This window comes from Notothenia coriiceps, unplaced genomic scaffold (assembly GCF_000735185.1).
Source record: "Notothenia coriiceps isolate Sejong01 unplaced genomic scaffold, NC01 NC01_scaffold00036553, whole genome shotgun sequence".
NCBI lineage: Eukaryota > Metazoa > Chordata > Actinopteri > Perciformes > Nototheniidae > Notothenia > Notothenia coriiceps.
In genome coordinates this window covers 81,145-108,652 of record NW_011369254.1, presented here as the reverse complement: position 1 = coordinate 108,652, position 27,508 = coordinate 81,145, and the positions used below count along the sequence as shown (strand labels likewise).

Here is a 27,508-nt window from a genome sequence, read left to right as displayed (position 1 = left end):
CTCATACTACTTCGGGAGACATAGCGCTTACAGTTGCCCCACCCCCATCCATCATCATCTCACGTCTCGAAAGCACTGGTCGTCTCGCACACTTTGCAACAGAGTCGACAAAAATCGCGTCACGACGACATGTCCCGGCTGCCATTGTCGTCGGGACATAAACCGTGTGCCTCTGGCTGAGGCAGCAGGCCACTAGGTTGGCGGAATACCTTTTCGAGGTTTATATGTAGCCATGCGTTTTACGCGAAACCCACTGTGTTCACTGCGATGCGTAAAGTCCTACAACGGGCGCGTACGCAATGGACGCATGGTGAATACACGTGGGGACGGATATCAAGAGTAAGTATATTGGTGAGGCAAGCTACAGAGTGATACCCTATAACTCTGAGGGCCGTAACGGTCTGTACGAATAGGGAGCTTTTAGTGGCTTGTGTTTTTGTCTTGAATTTGTCCATCTTGGGACAGGGTTATACCCCGGGTCGTGACGCGCCCGGTGTGAACCTCCGTCTTTGTAGATCGGACATTTTCCGCCTGGTTTTCACTCGCCGCTCCTGGTCGAGCGACGACGTGTTTACAGAACTCTTACCTTTGGTGGGAACTTGTTTTGGGTCCTACATCGGTTAAGGTGCTCATCTTACTCGGCCGCGTCCGGGCAACCACGGACGTTTGGGACTGAGCATATTCGGTCTCGTTAGCGGAAGGTGTTAGGTCACCCTCTCGGCAACGGACCATTGCCCGAACGGGAAATACTCCCAATCGGTTCTATGTTTGCTCAACCAGTAACGTGTGGCTTTGAGAAAGCTGGACAGGTATATTTAACGCGTTTCGTGCTTGGCCCGTTTCGTTTAAGCCGGCGACAAGGGTCTCCTTGGATCGCGCCACTTCCTTTACGGAGGTTCAGTTACCTCACGTACTCCGGTTGGTGGAATCGTGTTTCCGGCCAACCCGAGTCGTTATGAGAGCAACGGGCCCCGTTTGACTCATGTGCTTCCTACGTGTCTCTCGCGCCTTATAGTGACTGAGCAACGTCTACGGTCTCGGTCATTGTTGTGACAAGAAGTCACTGTCCACGAAGTACAGTCGCAGAAGGTCCCCAAAGGTTTACCCTCGAGCTACGCTCGGGTAGATTTTGGTGACAGTTCAAGGGTGTCCCCGTGGTTACTGGACCTTTGCCCCTCCTCGGCCGCTCCCCCGGGCGAAAGTAATTTTGCCGGTCTGGTTCCTACAACGATCGGCAGAAAGGGGGTTTCGGGTGTACCGTACGCCGTTATCGTACGGTCCATGTGAAACTACGCACCCCTCTTTCGAGACACAAATAGTTAGTCTAAGGACATCTTTACTAATCTTAGTGTGGCTGTCCGTAACTTTTCTCCTCACAAAGAAAACTTCTGTGGTGAGGAGTTTTGGAGGTGAATGTCAGTATCTCTCTGGACACCTCCCTTCCTGGGGGACGTGAACTTATCCCAAATAGTGAAACGACTCCCTCGCGGGTGGCATGAGTCCAATATGGTGAGTGCCCGGCCGGTATCGCGGGTCGCGCGAGACCCACCACACACTTTTTAGTAGGGGCGGGCCGGACTCTATCATACAGGGCGCGCAATCGCCCTCGACGGTGCGACAGGCGTTGTCGTCGACTAGTATAGAGCCCGGGTCGGTCATGTAACGTCCGGTCACCCCTCGATAGTCCTAGTCACACACGCAAAAGAGAGTGAGACGGTCTCCAAACCTCATAATCTCGGTCCCCACCCCTTGCCGCATGTCTTCTCCCGGCCTCCGGTTTGCACGCGCTCCGCGCAGGGTGCGGATTGCCACGCACATTCAGCGCGTAACTTTTCTCCCCCCCCCCCCGTTGACATTCGCGATACAGAGGGCTTCATCATACTCCACTAGCACCCCCACCCGCTGATATTCGCGATACAGAGGGCTTCATGGAAACTTTGAGGGGAGCCGGAAGTTGGAGTACCAAACACTGACTCCAGGTACTCATCTGAGTACCTCACTGAGAAAGTTGTGTGCACCCCTGACTATAGGTTACTTACGTAACCCCAGTTCTCAGAGTAACATGAAGTGAGATGTCTCACCTGACGGCCCTTCTTGCTGAGGCGAAGCGAGAAGAGGTGCTTATTTTGAATGACGCCTGCGTCGTGGCGCAAGCTACTTATAGGGTTGGTGGATTCCCTGACGTTGGCGTCAAGATCACCAGCCAATCAGGATTGGCATAATGAGATTGATGCTTCTGGTGCATACGCTTTGAGGCGCATCCCATAGTGAGACATCTCACTTCATGTTACTCTGAGAACTGGGGTTACGTAAGTAACCTATAGTTCTTGAGGGTTCTGTATGGGGCGTCTGTGGCTGAGGAGGTAGATGGTTTTCGTCCAACAGAAGGTTGGTGGTTTGATCCCCAGCCTTGCAACATGTAAATGTGTCAATAGGCAAGATACTTAACCTCAAAGCTCCTGCCAACAGTGGCAAATGAATATATATAAAACATATTTGAGACTGGAGTGCTTTATAAATGCATCCCATTTACCATTTCATACACAAGTAAACCATGTTGATAGAATAAAAAATAAAATACTCATTAAATAATTCATTACTTTCTTTCCCTGTTTTGCTCTGCACATTGTGGAGTGCAATACAAAACAAAGATATGCATACAAAGCTATTCTTTACCTGTAAACAGCATTATAATTTAAATTCTGCCAACCAATTATAGCTTTAGGGAGTAGTATTTTCCTTATCATGGACGTTATGACCAGTCTGTTGCTCTGGCCCTGTTGTTTCTCCTGAGCATTATTGATAACCTCATGCTCCGTTGCTGAAAAAACCCCAAAAAACAGAGTCTGGTGAAACCACCAAAGGCTGCAGTTGTTAAAGGCTGGCATGGGTCAGTGGTGGTCAGCTGCTCAACATTCCTTACCCTGTTCGACCCATTCAGCTGTGGTCTCCAGGAGGCAGAACATTAAACAGAGCAGCAGCACGGTCTGAGACAGTGGGCTGTGAGTGCAACATTTCAGAGTGAAAAAGCTGGAAGCGTGACAAGAATCCATTAAATCGTGTGACTCTTTAAAGTGCCAGAAGAGTGTGAGTGAGCAAATAAACAAGTGATGAATCCGAAAACAGTCCCTCAGTGATACATCTCAATAATTTGGTTTGTGTTGTTGTGATCTCATGGAAACACTTCACTTATAGATACTAAATGTACAACTAGTTGGCATTCAACAAAGTGCCTACCTGGTCCGGTGTAACTCAAGCTAATTATATGCCAGTTGCTGGATTTTCACCAATGGCTGTTTTTTAGGAACAAATACAGTCTTTTTCACATCATGAGACTTTGAACACAGTATGACCTATAATGGTACATCAGGTTTGGATACTCAAAACCAGCATTCTGTTCCAGTATACTGACAACACATGGCCTTTAATCATATTTGTGGTAATTACTTTTTCCTTGCAATAGCTAAGCTTTTAGCAGTGTTTTGTAGAAAACCCTTTGACAACTTGAACTTGTAATGTTCAAAATAAGACAAAATTAGGTTAGGACAAAACCCTAATTACATAGCGGTAGCCTAGGGTGCGTAGTTATAGTTAAAGTTTCAGCGGCAAGATTAGTGACAGGAAAGGGGAGGATCATTTTCATTTAATTAACACCTAAAAAGGCAATTTCCAGCAATACAGAGCCTTCATTAACGCTATTCTCTTACTATAAGGCTCAGTTTGTATTGCAGTATTACAATGTTTCCAACTTGATTTTGTGAGATTATAGATAAAATACAGGGGTCTTGGGGTGCTCTCTTGTAAGAATCATGTGCACAAAGAGTTCCTATCTGTGATGCTGGTACAGATTGACATTACCGAGCGTCACTTGTTACTTTTATTATGGTAAAAAAAATGTGGTTTTGCTGGCACTGGCTTTTAGAGCCGTCAACACTTTTCTCTCCACAGCTCACAGTCTGAATAAAGCTCACTTTCACCACACCAGGGGCTCGTACGCACGAACGCACGCACCTCTGACAGGAACAGTGAAGGGACTGCAGTAATTTAGAGCCTCGGTCAAGGAATTAAATCAAAGTGCTACAGCATCCAGTCATGCTCAACCAGTCTCTCTGTTTATCATCAGATGGCAGAAATCGCTTCACACTATGGGTGACACGTTGTTTGCATTAACACAAATCACCCTCCTTTCCTTAACACCTGATATACACTCTGTTGATTTCTTGGACCTAAACACATGCTCAAACTTGCGGTGGGAGTAAACGGTAAACACTCAACTTGTGTTTACATCTTCATATCTGGGAGGCAGATTGGTCGAGTGGTCAAGCATTGGAGCTCAGAGCAGCCTCGCCGACACAAACAGATACTCGCGCACACAGCAAAAACCTAATTTAATTAGCTATCCTGCCAAACAGGAGCTTATTTTAATTACTTGTGGCTGCACGCAGCAAAGTCTCTCACGGCTTGCAGAAAATCACCATGGATTTCCCTAACTAATGACTGTGGCACATACTGTATGCCGCCTATAATATTGTTGAGGAGTAAAATCGGCCATTGATTTTTTCAGATAAGTTAGTCCTAGAGATACAAGGAGTGAAAACATAAAAATGTAGTATCTTCTCGGAGTGAAGCAGAGTTTGAACATACTCTTTTACTGTGCTGTTTTTTGAGTTTATATATCACAGAAATGAGCAGATGTGACAAATAAAAAAGCAGGGGGAGCGAGCAGACAAAAAAATCAAAAACGTATCAGCTCTGTGATCAAGCCTTGTAGCACAAACCAGTCCAATTACAGACACAAACAGGTTCCACATGATGTGCCAAAATGAAAAGTGATTGCAGCTCGACTGTCGCAATGATGGTTACACTGGTTGAATATTGATCCAGGGGTCAGCCACTGCTGCTTTTAGTGTTACTGAACGACTGCAGGTTGCATATGCACACAATTCAATTCAATTCAAAACCTTTATTTATCCAGGTAAAATCCCATTGAGATCAATGATCTCTTTTTCAAGGGAGACCTGCAGCAGTAGGTTCCACGTGAAAACATAAAAACATAAACAACAGAACAACAAAAGGACATCATACAGCAAAATGTACAGGGATTACAATTTACATATCTATCCACATGTACAGGTACCAACAGCATCTGATTTTGTAGCATCCAACCGAGCTTTAAAAACATGTAGTGGTACTAGCTTGGTAATTTTCCATTCTTTTTGCAGACTGTTCCATGTTAGTGGAGCTGCACATCTAAAAGCTTTCTTCCCTAAGACAGTCCTAGCACTTGGCACATTTAATAAAACTATTAAAAAGAAAAGAAAGAAGCCTAGTTTCAATGTTATCAGCATATTTAAAAGCGTTATCAGCCTAAAGTAGTCGGTCAGGGAAAGCATTTAATCAATAAGAGTAATTTAACTCAAACCATAATCTTTTCCTAAAATAACTACATCGTTTTGTTGCCCAAATCTAAAGAAGTTGTTTTTCATTCAGTTTTTAAAAGTGCTGTTTTTTTCACTTTCACAATGAAGCAATCTCAGCTTGGACGTGCCATTGATGACACCCATTTATTAGGCCAATAATATTCAAAAAGGGGGCAAAAAAGCGACTGTGTACAGCTCAGAGGAAAGAGTTAAGAGGCTGTTGACTGAAAGAAACCCAATAATTAATGCATGCTGCATAATTATATATAATTCATAGATGATTGCATACGTGCCGTTTAGAGAGCTGCTGAGTTGAGCTTTGCAAAGGATGAACAACTCTATAGAATATAAACAACAGCCAAGCAGTCTACGACCGGCATGTTCATATTTCATAGTGATAAAAAGCAAATGTTTATGTATTTGTCTGTTTAAGCATCATTGGTTAAAATGGATGTGTAAATATGCAAGCCATAATGAGTATAGCATAACAATGTAGGGCAGGGAAGGGGAAGCACTGCCCCCAGCTACTAGGAGTTCATCACCATGGCTCATAAACAAGGCACTGGGCTTTTTTGTAATATATTCTGACTTTACAGGAGGCTATATATTCTTTATACACTAGCAGTGAGCCAAGCTTAACCCTGGAGGCCTAAATCCATCTGTATTGCTCTCCGTTTTTAATGCGCTCCTCTGAGAGCCACTCATCCCTCTCCCCCTCTTCGTGTCTTTGCTGCTGTCGGTCCGTCTCTGTTTGTGGGAAAGAGAGAATTTGATTGCCATGGCAACCAAGTCTTCTTGCAATGACATGGACCGTGTTGGGTTGCAACAATCAATAACTATCCACAAAGACCACAGTGTACTGAAAGGGGCAAAGGTCAGATTGCATGCAAAAAGTGGACAAGCCCTCTACTGTCAATGTACTGAAACTCCGATGTGGAGAAATCCTATTGGGATAACCATTCTGCAAACGGTCTATAGCCTCCAAGTGCCGACGCAAAACAGCAAGGGCAATAGTGATCTGTGCAAATACTGAGAACAATAAAGCCGTTTGTAAATCTCAGGAAATACAAAGTATTATTTTCCCGAGAGGTTTAGAGTGCCGAGTTTGATTGGTGGGCCTTTTTTTTCTTTTTTTCTCTACTCGCTGTGTTTGCCAGCTAGGCAGAACAATCCCTCTGCTGAATAATTTCAGGCGCAAACAGAAAGATGTTCATTTATTTGAATTACCCGAGCCCGGGAAGAGTCAAAGTAGAATTAGTTTGCAACCCCTGTTGAAAAATTGTCCCTGAAGTAATAGATCCGTTCAAGAGTGAATTTAATACTTGCTACTCCCTGTTTCTTTTTCACTTTTACACATATTCACATACATTAATTCCCTCTCACAGCAACTTTTAAAGCAAAAATATGTTTTCTGGCTATCCAGACAGCATCACATAAATGAACCTTCAACTAAAATGTATAATATATAATAAACCGTTTATTAATAACGCCTATTTACTGGTGTATTTTATGTTGTACAACTAAAAATGTTGTGTTAACCATAGACCTTATTTCACCACAAACACAAAAAACATTGACTTCGGGACGAGGTACCCTGAAGTGTTAAAAAGCCAAGTCTTTCCTGGTTTTAGGACTCATTAATGAACCACTTTCAAAGAAATTCCACCAAAGTGACTAAGAGGTGGAAGTCCTAAAGGTAACATTTGGTTTGATTCACAGACTTTTCCACAGTATCAGGTCCAACATTTTTCACCTGTGAGGACTTCAATAAATAGCTTCCGTTTACATACCATCGGTGGCCATTTGAAAGCTCAGCTTCTGTACTGCACTCAAAAAGGAATACATTTAGTTTGAAGGGAGTACTTCATTTCAATGAGCAGAAAAAAGGAAACTTTCCATAAAATCTTTCTTGGCCTTGCTTCCCGCCCGCTGCCTTTGGAATGGCACTGTATTCTTGATTACAGGCGCTATTTCACCTTTGGCTTGGGGCAGCAGCCCATTTTGGCTTCGGACACAGAGTGGCAGAGGAGATGCAACTAGCAGGGCATAGATGTCTCCTCTGCCATTGGCATCCAAAGCCTGAGCTATTTCCAAACAGTTACACTGTCAGTCTGGGATTTAGCACAGCAGTTGATGGACACTAATAGGGCCTTGGCTGCTCCACTATTACCCTAAAGAGATCCCTTGTCAGCAACTATGTGATCAGTTGCCCGACCGAGGGTGTCTAACTACATGCCTGGTTGATCCAAGAGGTCTTAAGGCAGATCTGTAACACAGCTGTTTTTTTATTTCTGTGAAGGCTGGTTAAGATTAGCAGCAAATTTGAAACAATATTTCCAAGATTGTTTATTGCACACTTCAGCTGTATTGCACCACACTGTATATGTCCAAAATGTTGCTCCTGCATTGTTTTTGCTTTGAAAAATGGATGTAATGCAACCGCACCAATTACGACTGAGCGCAATTTAATTGCTAAACACCCTAAAGGATTGGTAGCAGGAATATTGTCCAAGTCAGGAAAACTAAAAATACTTTATAATGGTTCAAATAGATGTCTTCATTGTCAGAAGAAATCAATGTCTTTTTTAAAGATTGGACCATACGTCTGTGACACATTTCAAAGAAGAGAGAGGTAATGGAAGTCTTAGCGTCATTACACCTGGTCATACTGTATGATGACAGAAACAAATGGTTCACAGCATTGGTGCACATAAATCGAAAAATTATAAAGTGCACATGTTGAAATGGAATCGCCTTGCATATATAGAAAATGTGCCTTTTTGGAAAGAAATTGCCACAAACTATTGCAAGGTAACAAAACACATAATGAAATGGGAAAAATAATCATCTTTAGTGAAGAGTCTGACTCAGTGGGATACTTAATATATTCTGCCAGTTTTTGTAAATGCTGAAGGGATTCTTTTAACTTTGCTTTGTCTCTAGTTATCTTGATTTTCCTTTATTTTTGTCAAATTGTGGTTGTTTTTTGTCAGGGGATTATTTATTTAAAATCTTTCTGAGGTTGTATTGTCTTTGTATTGACTTTAGTGTCACCATCTGAAAAGCTTCACTGCAGTTCTGCAATAACACCTGCGTGGAGTATCTTTTTGAAGTTGTTGGAACCAACTGACAAAAACCTCGCTGACAGATTTATTTGTATCAGCTTCTGGCTGCAGCTAAAAATTGACGACCCTACAATTCACCTGCCTCGGTAAAATGATGGCTTCAGATTGTTCAATGGGTGCGTCTCACTTCGGTTATTTTTCATTTCCTCGCTCCTCGGGCTCGGTATCATCGTTTCTCTGCGTCTAGTCCCTCCCACCAGGGAAGCATGGAGAGATGCAAGGAAACCACGAGAAGCAGGGAAATGAGTTTTAAGAGCAATGGGACGTCCTTTCCTCCGGAGCGTCACGTGAAGCGACGTCCGTTTGTGATGACACCGCACAGCTGATCGTCTGACAGCAGCCAGCTCTGTCCCCGTTATTTTCACAAACACCCCTGCCCATACTTGCCAACCTTGAGACCTCAGAAATCGGGAGCATTTCAAAATGCAAAATGGGGGGGGGGGAGGTGGTAGTGGATCGCCGGAGCTGTTAGATTAACATTAACATGCTTATTGTAGTTCTAAGTGCACTGCCTTGCGGCCTGTAGCACCGTCCTTGATGGAGCGTGTGGGCAGGAAAGGAGTGAGTAGAGAGTAGAGTAGTTGTCGATTTTTGTTCTGTTTTCTATGACTATCTGCCTCACCCTCTCAGACGTTCAGTTGCGCGCGCTACTAAAGAGACGTGTTACCATGGAAAGCAAACAATGGTGTAGCTGTATTAAAGTCCGAGTGGAAACAGTCCTGAGTAAATCTGATTTTGTCAGAAATCGGGAGAAATGCGGGAGAAATATGACCCCGGGAGGAAACCGGGAGAGGGCAATGAAATCGGGAGTCTCCCGCAAAAATCGGGAGGGTTGACAAGTATGCTTCAGAGACAGTACATTATTTCAAAAATAAAAGCGTTTTGTGTAGCAGTAACACCAATGACGTAATTTTGGGTGACTGACATTTATTTGATATTATTAATAATAATTTGCGTTTTTTTTTACCATTTCAGTGTTATATTTAATGCTTGTAATGTTATGTAAATATAAATTAGATTTATTTATTGAAAAAAAATCTTTTAAATGAAAACTATAGGCTCCTCTTCCATGTATGATCAAAGTGACAAGGCAGTTCCTTGAACTTGGCATCTTAAATAAATTGTAATTTATGTATAAAACCATTTTTTATTTATNTGCGTCACTCTTTAGTCTCCTCTGGTCTCCAGCTGTGTTCGTCACTCTTTACTGGCTCCCACTGTGTGCGTCACTCTTTAGTGTCCCCTGGTCTCCCAGCTGTGTGCGTCACTCTTTAGTGTCCCCTGGTCTCCCAGCTTGTGCGTCATCTAGTGTCCCCTTCTCCACTGGTCTCCAGATCTTAGCGTCCCCTGGTCTCCCAGCTGTGTGCCTCACTCGTTAGCGTCCCCTGGTCTCCCAACTGTGTGCGTCACTCGTTAGCGTCCCCTGGTCTCCCAGCTGTGTGCCTCACTCGTTAGCGTGCCCTGGTCTCCCAGCTGTGTGCCTCACTCGTTAGCGTCCCCTGGTCTCCCAACTGTGTGCGTCACTCTTTAGTGTCCCCTGGTCTCCCAACTGTGTGCGTCACTCTTTAGTGTCCCCTGGTCTCCCAGCTGTGTGCCTCACTTGTTAGCATCCCCTGGTCTCCCAACTGTGTGCGTCACTCTTTAGTGTCCCCTGGTCTCCCAGCTGTGTGCGTCACTCTTTAGTGTCCCCTGGTCTCCCAGCTGTGTGCGGTGTCCCCTGGTCTCCCAGCTGTGTGCGTCACTCTTTAGTGTCCCCTGGTCTCCCAGCTGTGTGCGTCACTCTTTAGTGTCCCCTGGTCTCCCAGCTGTGTGCGTCACTCTTTAGTGTCCCCTGGTCTCCAGCTGTGTGTGTCACTCTTTAGTGTCACCTGGTCTCCCAGCTGTGTGCATCACTCTTTAGTGTCCCTTGATCTCCCAGCTGTGTCTTGAGCTTCTTGCAGCGTTTTGTATTTGTTATAATTTAGTGACTTTGACCCCCAGAAGTTGACTTTTTTTGTATTCAATTAAATATCTTCACAGCTATTGGATGGAAAATGATGATAAACACAGAGGATGAACATATTGACCAATCAGCATCGAGTATTCTTTGATTTGATTTTGATATACTTTATTAATCCCCGTGGGGACATTGTTTCTCAGCATTTGACCCATCCTAGTGTTAGGAGCAGTGTGCTGCCATTATGAACGGCGCCCGGGGAGCAGTGTAGGGAGTGTGTGTCTTGCTCAGGGACACCTCGGTAGCACTTGGTCTTGCTGGGACTTGAACTGGTGTCCTTCCAGTTGCCAAGCCAAGTCCCTATCGACTTCGCCACCACCGCCCTCAACTTCAACTTCAACTAAGCCGTGTAGTAATGTATGTTAAAACCTGGGGCAAAGAAGACCCTAATTAGATGCATGGCTAGATATCACTAGAGTCAAGTCACATTTATTTAAAAAAGCATATACGTCATATCCTATTTCACTAATGCACTGTAACACAACATGTGTCACTAGTAAAAGAAGCACTGACATAAAAATTGCGAAACAACCACAACAGAAAGACCCCTTCACCTCCATTAATGACTACAAACAACCTTTCCAACGCAGGGATTTCAAAGAAATTCACATCCACATTAATCCCGTTTAATCTGACAGAACAGACTCACATTATGAATGCTGACGTACTTCTCCTGAATTATAATATGTCAGATCCTTTGTGGTGATCTGCATGCCCTTTAACATCCCTCTACCTCTGTTTTATTAGACGCTATGGATGCAGATATTAATGTCATGGGGAATGAGTCCTGCGTTCCAAAATGACGAGGAGAGCATCGCCGTCATTATTTTCCCCCTCAGTAAATGCCCTCTCTGCATATTAACTCATCACAGGAAGCCTCGGGGGGCGGCGGCCTCAAAATGACCCTAATTAGGCCCGATGTGGTAAAAACAAGAACCTCCGCATGAGTTTAAGATAGCAATATATGTGATGTGGTGACATTAAGATCAATGGAAGGTCAACAGGGAGTAACCTGAGGTGTTTAGGGGGAAGGGAACACCCCCCCCAAAAAAGGCCTTAGCTATAGAGAGATGATGATTGATATATTGATTCATATCTCACACTGTACTGTAACTTTTATTCATGTAACTGCGTTATTCACGCGTTATTATTTTTCCTTTTAAATGAGTGTTTGAAAAAGCCATTTTATAATATGTTTCTTAATGTCTTTCATTTTTGTAAAGCACTTTGAATTGCCTCGTGTTGAAAGATGCTGTATAAATAAACTTGCCTTGGATAATTGTGTGTGTCTGTGTCGTTCTCTGTGTGTGTGTGTGTGTGTGTGTGTGTGTGTGTGTGTGTGTGTGTGTGTGTGTGTGTGTGTGTGTGCCTGTGTGTGTGTGTGTGTGTGGTGTGTGTGCCTGTGTGTGTGTGTGTGTGTGTGTGTGTGTGTGCCTGTGTGCTTGTGTGTGTGTGTGTGTGTGTGTGTGTGTGTGTGTGTGTGTGTGTGTGTGTGTGTGTGTGTGTGTGTGTGTGTGTGTGTGTGTGTGTGTGTGTGTATGCACGCACTCAAACAGAGTATGTGTGCACTTTGTGCCAAACCCCTTGTAATATATTCAGTTATTTAAAAGTGTTTGGTTTGTTTAAAGTTGTGGAGGGGGTTTGGTCTCCTAGAGAGCTCGGATAACCCTAATCCACAACACACATTTTTATCAGTAGTTCATTGGCAGGGCTAAATATTGACTTATCATTAAGTGGAATGACTGAAACCCTAATAATAATTCACGTTGTCTAAGCACCTTGTGTTGACGCGGCGCTCCCGATGCTATTAACGAATGTATGCAAATCCAACATAAATCTGAAGATTAGGGCAGAAGCATTCTGCAAAGCAAGAGAGAAAAACAAGAGGTGTGTGATAAAATGCTGTCAACACACACGCACATGCACACACAGCTTACAGAGAGCAAGAGAAAATAGGTGTGTGTTTCAAAAACGTTAACACAAATGTACAAGCATGTCACACACAGCAGTTCACAGATAACGCCTACAAAGACAGGGATTGGATTTCTGCTGAATGGGTGATAATACAATAGTGAAGTTTAGCGGCAGAACAGTAAACAAACAAAGTAGACCTACAACATTGAATGGATGCAGGGAAGTAGGAAGCAAGAGCGGGATAGAGAGCAGTAGATGGACGGAGAGAGGAAATCAGGTGTAAATCAGATAGACGTAAACATGAGTAAGAGGAAATATGCAGCACGGAGAAAGGAACAAGTGATAGTCAAGAGAAATGTAGTATTATTATGGGATGATAGAAAAACTGATTAAATTAAAGCATCGTAAAGAGAGAAAAGTTAGGATTAGAGAAGACACAGATACAGTATATGTGAAGATGTGGAAAAGTTAGGAATGCAGGGATGAAGGAGATAAATACTGAACTTCAGGTCAAAGGTGATCATGTTGTTATTTCATCGAGGCAGAAATAAAGACAGAATCAAGATATGCATAGAGTTTGAAATTAGCCAAGATGAACGATATATTGAAAGCCAGTCTGATTGCTAGTGAGTGACTGGAAGGGGGGCAGATGAGTATAAATTGTGAGTTGCGTTGGGCCTGTTGTCTGGATGGAAGGGGGCGTAGAGGTGAGGATGCCGAGAGGACGAGGGATGAGTGGAGAGAAGCTATTTTGGAAAAGTGTTGAGCTGTTTATTTGCACGTCATTGAAGCTGAAGTAAGGCGCTGGGGGAATTGGCCACCAAGCCCCCGCTCTGCAACAGCTGCCGCTGCTAAGTGAGTTACTAGCCGTCAGACTGCCTTTATGTCACACAATCACACACACATACGCATGCATTTTCCTGTCACATGTTGCCTGTGATGGATGTTGTGAGGCTATAATGTACTGCAACAGCGCAGTAGAAAATATGTGCCATCCTCCACTTTTGGCCTTTAAATTAAATGATTGCTTAAATGAACGGCATTTCATGTGCAAAGAGTGAATGCTGATTGGGTTGTTAAACAATAAGTTATTTATCACTCCACAACTAGCTGCAGCCCCATTAAAGGGCGAGGCCATGATACAAAGCAATGACTTAGTGTTTAATGTCTGCTGTCAGATCAAATGGGAAACACAGCTGGGGGTAGATAGTGCCAGGGATCAGCATGTCATCAACTGTTAGGATGAATTTGCTAAATACCTCATGAAAGCTAGATTATTTTAAAAAACAAGCTAAATAAGCACAGGAAACCGAGAGGTTTTGATATATTTCAGTCTGATTCAAAATGAGAAGATTCTTTTTTAGTGGTCTCATTAAAATACAATTTGTCCTTCTTCCATAAGCAGCGTTATGATCTTTTAGTTGAGCCGTGCCGTGCCGTGCCATGCCATGCTCATTTGTACTTCCAATGCATCCTCACAGCAGGGGCTTACTTTGCTGACTCAGTATTATAGCAGGACAATATTATATCCCTAATCCTTTGCAAGGCCAAAGCTTGACAGTCCTCCCCCTTAACTAAGCTGAGGCGTCAAAGTAACCAGATTGGCTCAACTTGTGTTATTAGGAGAGCCACTGGAGACAAGGCTCAGTGTTTACTCTATAATCTTCAGCTCCACAAAAGCTGCTGCCAGTTTTGTTGCATGACCTAACCTTAATTTCACACACAATGCACCTCTCTTTTCTGTTGGGGTATGACATTTGTGTATTCTACAGTGTTTCTCAAATACTGGCACTTGAATTGCTTTATTTGTCAATCATTCAAAAGGACTCAAGTTATTAGAAATATGAAGTATTTGAGATTGTGAGGAAACAAGCTTGAAATATGATATTCAATATGATATGCTGTAAAACATTTACAGGGAAATGGAACGATTTTATGTATTTTAAATGTCACCTTGCTGCTGAAGGTGAAGTGGTAGCAAAAAGACATCACCTATCACTGTCAGAGATGGCAGCTCTCAGAAAAACACACTGCCTCTCCCCCTGCGCTCTTTCGACAGCATAGCCTGAATATTACTGCTGTATGCAGAGACGAATAGAAGAGAGGAAAGGAGAAGAGGAGGATGTATAAAAGATTTGATAAGAGGAGAGGCACGCTAATATCCCCAGCAGCATAAATACTAAGTATTTGCAGATGGGGGAACCGGGGTAAAGAGAAGACAAAGTTGGAGTATGGGAAGTGTAGAGAAGAGACATTGCAGTCCAACATGGCCTGGATCTTTGTTTCAGTATGGACAGAAGAGAGGACAGGGAGAAAGGAAGTGGAAGAACAGGCAAGGTGCAGGATAATAGGATGAGTAATATTATGTGATGCCCTGCTTAGGTATGGAGAAGCAGCAGAGGACAAAAAAGGTGATGAGGAAAACTATAGAAAGGCTAGTATTCCGTGTCTTAGAGAACAAAAAAGCATTGATGTTATACAGTACATCACTGTTGAAGAACTTAAAATACAACAACAGCATATAAATGACATTTGAAAGAAAATTAAAAGTCCAAACACTCACTGTCCCACTGATAAAAGCCCTTGCATTTCAGCAACTAACGATTATATACAAAATTATTAAATCTGCAGATTCTTTCTCGATTAGTCATTGGCCTGTAAAGAATCAGCCAATAGTAAAACAATTATCATCACAGTTTTTCAAGGTCTTGATCTGTCAGTCCAAATCTCCCAAATGATGTAACGTAATATGATTTAAAACTGAGAAAAGCAAGAAATCTTCAAATTTGAGAGTGATATTTTTATTTATTTTTTGCCATCAATGGATTAACAAGTTGACCTTTATATGCAGATCTAAAATGCACTAAGAGTAGCTCAGTGTCTGTGGCCACATTATCAGAAATGGCTTCACTGTTAGGATTTCTGGAAAGTTAGGCCAAGCAACACATTTACTGCCTACAGCCATTGGTACCTTTGGAGATCTTGAAATAGTGTCCAAATCATCAATAAAAGGTGCTTCATCAAATATTATTTCCTCACAGTAAGACCAAGAATTGAAATGTGTTTTAAACAATGATGTGATGCTTGTTTCCTCTTTAGGTTTCATCTGCTGTGGGCAGGAGTATATCAACTCTTCAACCTCACTTTGCTGTGTTGGTAAAGACGGAAATCCCAGCATGCACCCTGCTGGCAATGAGACGGTGACACTGCAGTGCTGTGGGTCAAAGGTCATACATCAGGAAGAGGAATGCTGCAATGGGATTGGCTATGACGCTCAACGACACGTGTGTGCTGACAAACCCACACCCGGCCTGCTGGTACAGGTGTGTGTGTGTGTGTGTGTGTGTGTGTGTGTGTGTGTGTGTGTGTGTGTGTGTGTGTGTGTGTGTGTGTGTGTGTGTGTGTGTGTGTGTGTGTGCACTCTTAGTAGAGAAAGTTCCATATGAGACATGACACATTATTATCAATAATTTTGTAATTGTCAATTTATTAAAAAAAAATCTCTAACAATTAATTCATAGATGTTCAGTGTTGCCATAGCATTTAAGATATTTGTTTGCCAAAATATCGGGCCTTCACACGTCTACTTACATGTTAAGCGGTTATCAGCAGAAGAAATGTCTCTCCCTCTCCCAAACTCACACTCATTGTCACATCAGGAGTTGGGGTCTGGGTCATCTTCCATTTATCAACCGGGGTCATGTGGTGTGTGTGTGTGTTCCTAAGTCAGCACGAGACAGGCGCTGCATACACACATACACCATCAGAGGCGCACACACACAGGGACAAAGGGTAGGAACTCTCATTAGCTCTAATGATGTCATTAAGGACCATTCTTACCACACACAAACATACACACATGTAGCAAGAATCGGCATGTATCGTGTGTTAGACACAGAGGCGCTTTAGAATACATATATAACAAATTGTGTCTTTCCTCCCCTGACTTTGCTCTTCACTGCTCTCTTACCAGTCCATAACCTTGTTTTTTTTTGTCTTCTCAACTTCTCTGTTTCCCCCCACTTTCTCCATCCTTCTCTGGCCCTTCCTCCTCCTCTTCACAGCACGAATGTATGCAGGGCGCCATTTGTCCTTTAGCCGCAGCCTCTACAGCTTACTGTGGCTCTTGTGACCTCGATCCATCTACGACCGCCTGCACATGGCTCCTGTCTGCTCACACACAGCCTGACACACCCAACGCAACAGACTCACCTTCCATCAACATCTCTCATGAAGCTCTCTCTCAGGGTCTGTCTACACATGCAAATAAAAGTCATAATACATTCAAAATGGCAGACGAGAACCTGCAACTTGATGGGAGCCTGTGCGCGTCACATGAGGAAGTTGTGTACAGCGGAGATGCCAACAGATACACCTATACAGGTAATTGGTGTGTTTGTGTGCTGTTGTGTTTTAAACAGGCTGGCTGCAGTATGAAGAATTACCAAACCAGTGATTTTCCATAGCAATAAGCTTAGTTCATTATTAGCATTTGTCTTTGCTTTTGCTTTAACTTTCTTCAGTGTTGGGTGTCTGTGGTAACAAGCCTAGACATAAGGAGACAGCTTATGCATTTAAAACGAATAGTCTTTTCCACCCTAAAACTCCCGGTGTTTAATGTTTCCAAAATGTGTCCTTTACCTCTCAAAGTCTGACCAGTGGTCATGTATGTCTCCTTTTCCAATGACTGCTCTTCTATGTTGGCACTGCTACAAACATGTACTCTTGTTAGCAAGGAAAACCGAATTACTTTTACTTGCCTAAACATTTTGAAGTGTCGTTGACACAACTCCTAAATAGCTGCCAAAGCTCAGAGGAAATCACATGATCCTTTCCGGTGTCATCATACATCTGTAATAAGAAATGTTGACCGTTCATAATCTGCCTGCCTGTTTCTGACCTCTGACTTTGTGTGGAATAAGGACTCTCATTTCAGTCCTCAGAGCCACTGTGAAGAATATTTAATAAAGAAAAAGCCATCTATAGAAGACACCGCTCATAGAAATGTTGTGCCTGAGGAAACCAATTGTGCATTTTACTCTAAATGTGTAAGTCGCTGCAATCAATGGGCTTTGGAAACAGATGCCCTTCTGCACACACACACACACACACACACACACACACACACACACACACACACACACACACACACACACACAGGCACAATTATGCAATTATTGGACATCCTGAAAAATATTAAAACCTTTCTTATAAATCTTAGGAATTCATCTTGTGACATTTAATTCCAAATCATTTGGTCACTCGGATTCTTAAAACTTGTCTGGATTTGTGCGGTGTCTGAAACACGCTAATGTAAGACTGTTAGAATCTGCATTGCATTTTCCACAACAATGTATTACCTGCAGTAAGCAAAGTAAAAACATTTTCTAATAATCAATATTTTGTTCCTTTTATTGTCACGGGGAAAAACATTATGTTAAATTGTTTAAAATATATAAATGACTTTAAATAACCAACAACTAGCCATTTTGATAAATACTGAAATAAAGCAATCTATCGAGCATTCGGTAATTTCTACAAGATGTTCCTTAGTCCATGTTCTCCTCACTGACTCCCTCTTGCTTCTCTTCTCTCCTCCCACTGCTCTCCTTTTTTAAATCCTCCCCCTCTCATCTTTCTTTGGTCTCTCTATATCTCGCTCTCCTTCACCTTTAGCTTTGTCTCCTCTTCCTCTCTGGTGACTACAGTGGAAAAAACATTATTTTGTTCCCTAAATAAAATGCCGTCTCAGAATTTTGTTTATTAATGAACTTTCATTAGGACGATTTTTCTCTTTTCATTCCTTTTTATTTTCATGTTCACTTTCACTCCTCTGCCTCCCCTCTTCCTCCCCTTTTCCTCCCCTCTTCCTCCCCTCTGCCTCTCCTTCTCTTGATATTTCATTTCTGTTTTTTTCCACGTCTTTCTCACTCCTCTTCTTTTATGTCTTGTTTCTCCTTCTCTTTAAACAAATTGCACATTGTGCTTTCCTCCGAGTCTTTCACAATAAATATCTAATTATTTCCCATTTTTGCACCTTTTTTTTACCCCCTATGTTTACCTTGCTAAGCCATCATGTGTCTCTCTTTTAACTTGCATAATCTCTTTTTGTACTGTTTTCTATAGACATACATTTCTATTATGTATTATCCTCTCTTCCATCAGTCTCAACACTTATTCTTCGATATATCTCAATTTACAATTCTAGTCTGAAATAATGCATATTTATTTGTAAAAATGTTATTAAATGTTAAACCTTTTAGACCATCTGTGTTCCTTTTAGTTTCAAATAATGAAATAACACTACCATGACATCTTGTCTGCCTGTTCTATGTTTTGTTCCACCTTTGGTTTCTTTAAAACCTCATGAGTTCTTCTCCATCATTGTAATATTTGTGTGCTTACTTCTCTACATTCTTATGCAAATAAATGTAACTATTCTCAGTTACCGTTTAACAAAGTAGTGACTCAACCTGTGCACAGTCAATCAGAAACAAGCTGTTAGATTACCTGTCGTCCCTTTGATATTAGAAAGTTATCTTTTAAGGAAAGTTTTGTTCCTGATTAGGTTGTTTGAAACAAAATAAAGTTAACGTGGAAAACACTCCCTCTTCTTTCCGTCTTTGCTCCTCAGGTGTATGGACAAGCCCCAGACATCTGATAATAAACACATCTGCAGTGGAGCTGTACTGGGATCAGCCCCCCCGACCTAATGGACACATCTCCCAGTACAGACTGAACAGAGACGGCCACACTATTTTTACCGGAGACCACCGTGACCAGAATTATACCGACACTGGACTCGTGCCAAACCGCAGGTAGAGAGAAGGCACTCGCATACTTTACACACACATGAATGCAAATGTGTTTGTGTGCACATATGTAGTAGTCAAACATGCATAAACACAATTCACTTGTAGCTTCATAATTAATCATGCCTCTAATTCCTACACTTTCCCGTTTGAGTGTATGCGTGTTTATATGGGGGTCACCCTGTTTTAAAAGCCCTCCTATCTCCTATCCTATCCCATCCCTGTCTCTCTGAGGACTGCACTCTGTATATGTCTGTTTGTGCCATTTAATGAGCAAATATTTGACATGCCAATGACAGACACAAACATCAGTACACACACACACACACACATTAAAACACAAATCAGATTTAGCTTTTGCTTGCAGACAGCAGTGGAGCGGAGATTTTATTTATCTGTTTATTTTCATTTAACCTTTATTAATCCGTGTCTTTTTTCTGAGATGGATTTTCTGTTTTAATTACGGGAGTGTAAAATGATACCCCGCCTACCCTCCTCTTTCTCTCTCTCATGTCTCCTTTTCCCTCTCCTTGGTCTTCTCTCTCCAGAGACAATTTCTCCTTTCCCCAAATAGAATTATTGGGATAACAACCTGCAGTACTCCAATGTGTGCCAATGTGTGTGTGGAAGAGAAAGAAAGGAAGGAAAAAAGAAGATAGGACTGTGTGTGTGTGACGTTTAATTTTCCCTAATTCCAGATAGTCTGCCAGAAGGCATTCCCGTCCCGACATTTCGCTTCTCATCACTTGTCTCGCCTCCTATTCACTTCTCTCTCCTCTCACCCTCCCCTCCCATCCTTTCCCTCTTACCTCATTCCTCCTTCCCTTCTTTTCCCAATTTAGCTCTGCGCCAAGAATTACACAGGGAGCACCGGCCCCATTATCCAGGCAGTCTTGTGTGGGTTTCTGCCCGCGTGTGTGAGTGTGTACCCACGCATGCCTTTCTGTGTGCGCATGTGTCTGTGCATGAGACTGCTCAAAGTGGCCATTGATTATTTATGACAATGTTGATTAGCTGTCACTTTGCTTCGGCAGCCCAGGAAGTGTCTAAGATGACGAGAGAATTAACCTATTCCCTCTGGCTGGCCCCGCAAGACACACACACACACACACACACACACACACACACACACACACACACAGCCACAACCACAGCCATACAGATGCAAATGGCCCATTCAACGATTACCTACCACACACGCACACCGTTTGACTTTTGATATCCCAAGGCGGTGTTTACATTTAAGTAAATATCTTCCAGTGATGAAGTGTTTGAATTCATTCTCCCTCTGAAACCCTATGCCATGATACACTCCTTCCTCTCCATCACACTCGCTCTCTTCCTCTCATGATTTCTCTCTCTTCCTGTCTCTCCTCTCCACAGTTGGTCCGTCTCAATGAGTTGTATTTATGTATGTTTTGCTCTGTGTGTCTCTGTGTGTCTATGAGAGCAACATATGAGTAGTTTTAATACCTTTTCCTGACTGCGTTCTAACCCACTGCACTGGTGCTAATGGCCTCCTGTTGGAAACGCTCTGCGCAGGAACAATAACCCAACAGCACCGCCTATTAATGCATGTGTGCTGGAGTTTATAGCAAATTAAAGGCTTTTAATGTTAAATGGTGGCCCACTTACACAGCTAATGTAGGCTTTAGCACCAGCCAGCCACACGCTCTTAAAAGGGAAATCTATCTTATGATGTCATGGGCGAGAGGCAGAGAGCGGGCCGAGAGGGGCAGCGAGACAGACGTAAGAGAAAGAGAGGTGTATGATGGAGTGGGAGAAAGAGAAAAAAATGGACCTCAAGTGTGGTCAGTGTATGAGCTTAAACACACAGACATGAGCACACTATGTACATTCATTTTTGATCTATTTGTGGAGGGCAGAGCAAGAGGCTGTGAGTCTTTCCTTTGCCTATAATTTGAAGACATTTTTGTAATGTCATGAAATATCTTTGACGGAAACTATGCAACCGAGTTGATCTTAATACCCGCACAATTGCCCTTTTTTGCCATGCAAGAAAACTTTTATGACACAAATTCTGTATCAAGTGACAGATTACATTCCTCCCTGTGCTCATGCTAAGCTGGGACTTCCGTTCTCAGTTTTTGCTCTTATATATTTCATTTCATTTTTATTTGTCCCGCTCATGGTACGCAAAACTCAATGTACAATAATTGCCAACAAAACATGTCTCTACAACACACCATTGAGCGAAAAGGGAGAAGAAAAAAACCTTACATGATCTTCTCCTTTCAAAAAAAATAAAAATAGATGCATATCACATACAGTTTTTCATCCATACCCTGTTTTCCAATTCTAAAAAGTCCCTTGGAGATAATCTACAACAACACTTCTGCAACTCAGACTCTTAATTACATTAAAACTTGTTTCAAAAAAAGCAACAGATTCCCTGTTGATGCAACTCCTGTGTTTACTTACAGGAATGACCTTCCTTGAAAGTATAATGGGCATTTGAGCTTGGTTTCTTTCTCCGTTTTTGTCCAGCAAAATACACACAGCATTCTCAAGTTAAAAAAACCTAAAAAATAAACCAAACAATATAAAATACATTATCGTATGTACCTGGTAAGTTCTGCTATTTTTATGAATACTCCCTTTGACTGTGGGCCATGATCCTGACCAGGACCAAACATGTTTACTCTATGCTTTGGTACAGTTGTGTTAACTGTCTCTCTGCATGTTCTTTCTTTCTCTCTTCTTTCCTCTTTTCTCTGTGTCCCTCCTCTGCTATCTCTTTTCTGCTTTCCTCTCTTTACCCCACCATCTCCTCAGGTATGTGTATGAGCTGCAGGCCAGCACAGGGGGTGGGACCGGTGTGAGTGACAAATATGTTATACAAACACCAGTCTCTTGCCCAACTGGGATCCAACCTCCCCACAATGTGACTGTGTTGGGCCCCCACTCCGTCTCTCTGGCCTGGACCCCTCCTGGTGAGTAGCTGTCTGAATGGATGGATGGATGCATTTAGTTTGAACCCAATGGCATCACAAATTAGACACTGTGTTTGTAACGATAACTAACTTGTTTATGTGTGTATCAAGGGTAAAATATATATACACATTGTGTTGCTCCTTGTAATGCTATCGGTGTTTAGATGTACCATGCCCAATGGTGGCATTGTGGGTAATTGTGTGGTTACTGTGAAGTGATCACAGAGACAGGGGGGCTCAATTCAATGTTTGTAAGAATTTAAAATGTATTTTCAGCGGTGTCGAGTAACTAAGACGTTCTTTGTTATGCACGTGTCAAATGGCAGCTACAGTTTTTCTATATAAAACAGCATTTAGTCGAATTATTAAAGTCAACATTTTACTTACATTAACTTTGCAAAGTTATTTCCCAGAAACAAACATACATTAATTATTTTTCCAATGATCTAAAAATAAAACTAACCAACAATATAACAATGGTTGTTATATTTATTAGATTTGGCTTTAAAAATGCATAACAAATAAATCCACAATATTAAACTGAGCAGAGAGAAGTTTTTCTTCCTTGTGAATCCCTTGTTCCTCAGATTGGAGGAGACAAAGCGAGGGGCCAGACTGAAACAAAAGCATTGTGATGTTTTTTTATTCACCTTCTGGCCTCTCAAGACCTGGACACACACACACACACACACACACACACACACACACACACACACACACACACACACACACACACACCCCAGGTTTACATGAGCACACACTCAGGGCTGAGTTTCATGCTTATGGGGCAGTGATTGTCTGCCCTAACCCATCTATCATTGACTATTACTCTCTCATTAGGCTGATTTCCTATTTCAGAAACTGCTTATAGGGCCAACTAGCAAAGACACTTCACTTTGTTGTGTTGTGTGTGTTTTGTGTCTGTGTTTATGCATGAGTCTTCATACGTGTGTATTTGTTGTGTTTGTGTTTGTGTGCACATCACTGTGGAGACATTTCCATAGGCAGGCCTATTCTATCGTCATTACGGGTTGATTTTAAAGGTGAGGAAATATCGTCTGGGTTTTCTCGCTTGGTTAACTCCCTGAGCCCAGAATCTGGAGTGTTTTCGACTTCAGTGTGTGTGTGTGTGTGTGTGTGTGTGTGTGTGTGTGTGTGTGTGTGTGTGTGTTTGTGTCTTTGTGTATACATGTGTGTGTTTTTATCTGGTTGTGTGACGAAGATGCTAGGATTGTGAGGGCATAATAAGTCGGTTTCAAAACTCCAATATAGGCAAATAAGTATGCTTCTATGTATTCATATTTGAATAGAGACTATAGCTTAAAATCTGAAGTTCACTATTTTCTAAACTAGAAACCACATAATTATGTCGAAGTATGCAACACAGAGAAATACGAGCGATACTTGTGTAACAAGTGGGGGCCTAAATTCTGTTACATGGCGGTATTTAGGTATCACAGTTAGCATGGGTTTGAATAATTTCCTGTATGTCTCTCCTTTTCCACAGCTCAGCTCCACAGCAGTCAGCCTATAAACTACAACATCCTTTTAAATCCAGGAAGTGACAATATCTTAATGCATCATGCTGGCCCAGACCTTCACCTCACTGTGACGGGTCTACAGCCATTCACCACCTTCTACATCAGAGTGCAGGCCTGTCAGAGTGGTTAGTATTTGATAACACTGATTTTGGAATAAAACATAAAATATTATCATTAGTTGTGCACTATAAAGAGACAATTTGGCAAAACTAAATACAAAAATGTTACACTTTTACTCTTGTGTGATGTTCTTAAAAGTTGAAACAGTGAACACAGTCCATTAATATACTTATTTCATGAATTTAGAAGACAACGGTTGACTATTTTTGCCTAGAAATGTCTGCTTTGTGACTAATTGTTCATGTTTTGCACCTTGTAGATGGGTGTGGAGTTGGAGGGGAAGTGTATATTCGTACCTTAGAGACCGCCCCAGAAGGTCTGCTGCCCCCCACTGTGAGGGCAGCTGCAGCCAGGGTCCTGGAGATCCACTGGTCACCCCCACAACAACCCAACGGAGTCATCACATCCTACCATATATACAGGTAACCCATGACAAAAAAAACATATACACACATATGCATGTGAAGTACACTGAGACCAATGACCAGTATCTGCCTCATTTTGTATTTACTCTTACAAATCAATGTGGAAATGTGATCACATAATTTACTCAGTTTATCACTAATGAACTAGAAGTACCACACAAATGAAATTCACATACTATGCAAACATATAATTAGCTTTATAGACAAAAAAACGGATGATATGTGATCTATCTACGATTCTTCTTACTTTGTGTGTGTGCGTTTGCATCTGCGTGCATGTATTAATGCATGCTGAAGGTCGTGGTCTGCTTGTTGACCAAAGAGTGTGTGATCTGTATGCAGGGTCAGACCAGACTAAGCCCTTTAAGTCCTCCGGAAACACACATTAGCATAGAAGTTCACACACACACACTGACACACCTGGCATGATCAGACTCAGGCAGACAGGGACTTGGATAAAATAGGAAAATCTCTCTCACACCTGAAACTCTACATAATCACAGACAAAGGGTCTTACCAAGACATCGGGATGCTTGCATCAGCCAGGGACTTAAACATGATGTTTAAGGCGTGATGATCCATTTTTATTTCTAATTCCACACAAACTAAGTGAGCTTAATTTTAGTACAATGAAGAATAATAAGATATATTAAAATAGCTATCAATAACATACTTGAAAATATACTTTGGCAAAAATCTCTAAAGCCTATATCTCCAAAAGTCAACAACTCTAGATTGATAAATGGGATTAAAATATGGGGTGTTCTGTCCCTTTAAGTGTAACTTTTCAAATACTAATTACAATTTAGGAATTTCTAATCTAAGATAACTTTTAGTATATTTATTTATATAAACAAAACATTTTAAGTTTATTAAATTATATTGGACACATTTTGATGATGGCTAATCCAAGTCTTTATTCTGTTAAAGGCGTCCAGTAGGAACAGAGGAGGAGCTGCTGGTGTTCATCTGGTCCAGTGGGCCACTTGAATTTGTTGATGCAAGCCCCGCCCTGCAACCCTTCAGCTTCCTCCAGTACAGGGTCCGCTCCTACAACTCCAAAGGCTCCGTGCTGAGCCAATGGGCTTTAGCTCAGACTCTACAGGCCGAACCACAAGATATGGCCCCTCCCACTGTCACGCCCACTGGTAAGTTCACCGAGTCACATGCAATCTGCTGTTGTTAAAATGTTCCTGTATTGAATTACTGTAAAACTCCACACATTCTGTGCACTTTGACAGGCGCATACTCAGCCCATCTGAAATGGAGTGAACCGGGGCAGCCCAACGGTCTCATTTCCCATTATAGACTGGTTTACAAGAAGCACCAACAGGACCCAACGCTCAACTCAACTGCTGTTACTGCTCTCACTGTGGAGGTAAATGCACACTTACACAGAAAAGCACACACACAGTGAACGCTCGATGATGGGAGAATGGATGCATTTAACTGTGAGTATCCTCCTTGATTAATGTTGTCATTTGGCCCTAGCTGCACATTCCCGCAGGATGTGCTATATGATAACATTTCTCACACAAGCAAACACTTATGGCCACAAACCAAAACATGCCTTTACATGTATAATTTCATAACATGTAAACAAATGTGTATCGCGGATATTTCCATATGGTATATGCAGTATACTATACATTATACATATGAGGGATTGTGTATGTGTGTTTCTATTGTCATTTGTGATGCATGTGAAGAAATGTGGACTCTACCTGTGGTGCCGGTGCCATCTGTTTACCAGTGAGGGGCCTGAAAACACACGCGCACACACACACACTTAGAGACACTTACGAACACACACACCCACTCACTGCCCATTGCCTGCTATTCTCTAGGGCCCTTCCTACAAGTTTGTGCCATTCTTTAGAACAGGAAATAACCCTGAGCCTCAAACCAAACAAACACACTTACACACAGAGACTAACTGTAAGTGCAGACACAATCCTACTGTTAACGGATGTTAACTTTTATAAATGTATGTTGAGTTCACCCAAAGCTACAATGGGGTATTCTGCAACAGTGGCGAGCATCCTCTCTGCACACCACCCCACACCTATCACTGAAAACAGACCAAAAGAGAAGGGAAGAAACAAAAACATCCAAAGAGATTAATAGAGATCCACAGATAAAAAGATCAAGGAAAAACAGGAAGGACGATAAAAAGAACATTGAAATTCTCACACTTCGAAAAAGAAAGAGAAAAGAAAAAAGGCCAGGAATAAGTGAGAACAAAAAAAGAGCATGGAGGGGGGACAAAAGATAAGTGAAGGAAACAAGAGGGGGGTGAGACAGAGTGATAGATAGGGGAAAAAGGGAGACGAGAGAAGAGGTAGATCTATATTCTGTCCATACCAGTGGCCTCTTCTCCCTCAGTGACCTTTGGCTTGTCACTCATAATTAATACAAGATGTAAATGGAGACCTTTCACCTTCTCATTGATATGGAGTGTGTGTGTGTGTGTGTGTGTGTGTGTGTGTGTGTGTGTGTGTGTGTGTGTGTGTGTGTGTGTGTGTGTGTGTGTGTGTGTGTGTCTCATTGACATGGCAAACACTTATTTTGGTGGCGGTCATTTGTCACGCAGGTGCCTTCACCACATGAGCTCCGTTGTTTAGGAATACACAACGAAAGTGAAAATGAGAAACAAAGTTCTGACCAAACTTTCAAAGAGCAGCTCACATAGGATTCTGTGTATGGACTTCGTGCGGAAAATAATTACATAATAAAATACTTTACATAATAGATGTGTGACACCTAAAACTCTTATTAATTTGAGATTCAAGAGATGGGAAACAAGTAATTAAAATATATAATTTGATATTATATCTAGCTGGAAAGGAACATTGTGAGTACAATCTTTATAATAATAACAATTTATAATATCAAATACAATCGTAGATTCCTACTTTTCATAGATAAGGATAGTTTATCACAGGAACATATTTCTTTTTTCACCGTAAGGAGGGATTATGATAATAGGACCTCAACTTCCGATCTAAATGACTCTTTATCAATATGTAGTTAACTTACAATTATTGTTACTCTTTCTTGCTCATCATTTGTTAGTTTGTGTGTGTGTGTGTGTGTGTGTGTGTGTGTGTGTGTGTGTGTGTGTGTGTGTGTGTGTGTGTGTGTGTGTGTGTGTGTGTGTGTGTGTGTGTGTGTGTGTTGTTTGTGTGTGTGTGTGTGTGT

The 27,508-nt window shown here is 42.0% G+C and overlaps 1 protein-coding gene across 1 annotated transcript in view; it reads left to right on the top strand.

The window, feature by feature from the left end:
• Positions 1-27,508, top strand: part of ush2a (Usher syndrome 2A (autosomal recessive, mild)) — a 166,447-nt gene that overhangs the window by 123,049 nt on the left and 15,890 nt on the right. Inside the window, exons 64-71 of the mRNA XM_010792799.1 lie at positions 15,555-15,778; positions 16,520-16,838; positions 19,090-19,273; positions 22,064-22,221; positions 23,729-23,887; positions 24,142-24,304; positions 25,238-25,455; positions 25,549-25,685. Coding sequence (XP_010791101.1) covers positions 15,555-15,778; positions 16,520-16,838; positions 19,090-19,273; positions 22,064-22,221; positions 23,729-23,887; positions 24,142-24,304; positions 25,238-25,455; positions 25,549-25,685 — 1,562 coding nt within the window. The remainder of the gene's footprint in view (positions 1-15,554; positions 15,779-16,519; positions 16,839-19,089; positions 19,274-22,063; positions 22,222-23,728; positions 23,888-24,141; positions 24,305-25,237; positions 25,456-25,548; positions 25,686-27,508) is intronic.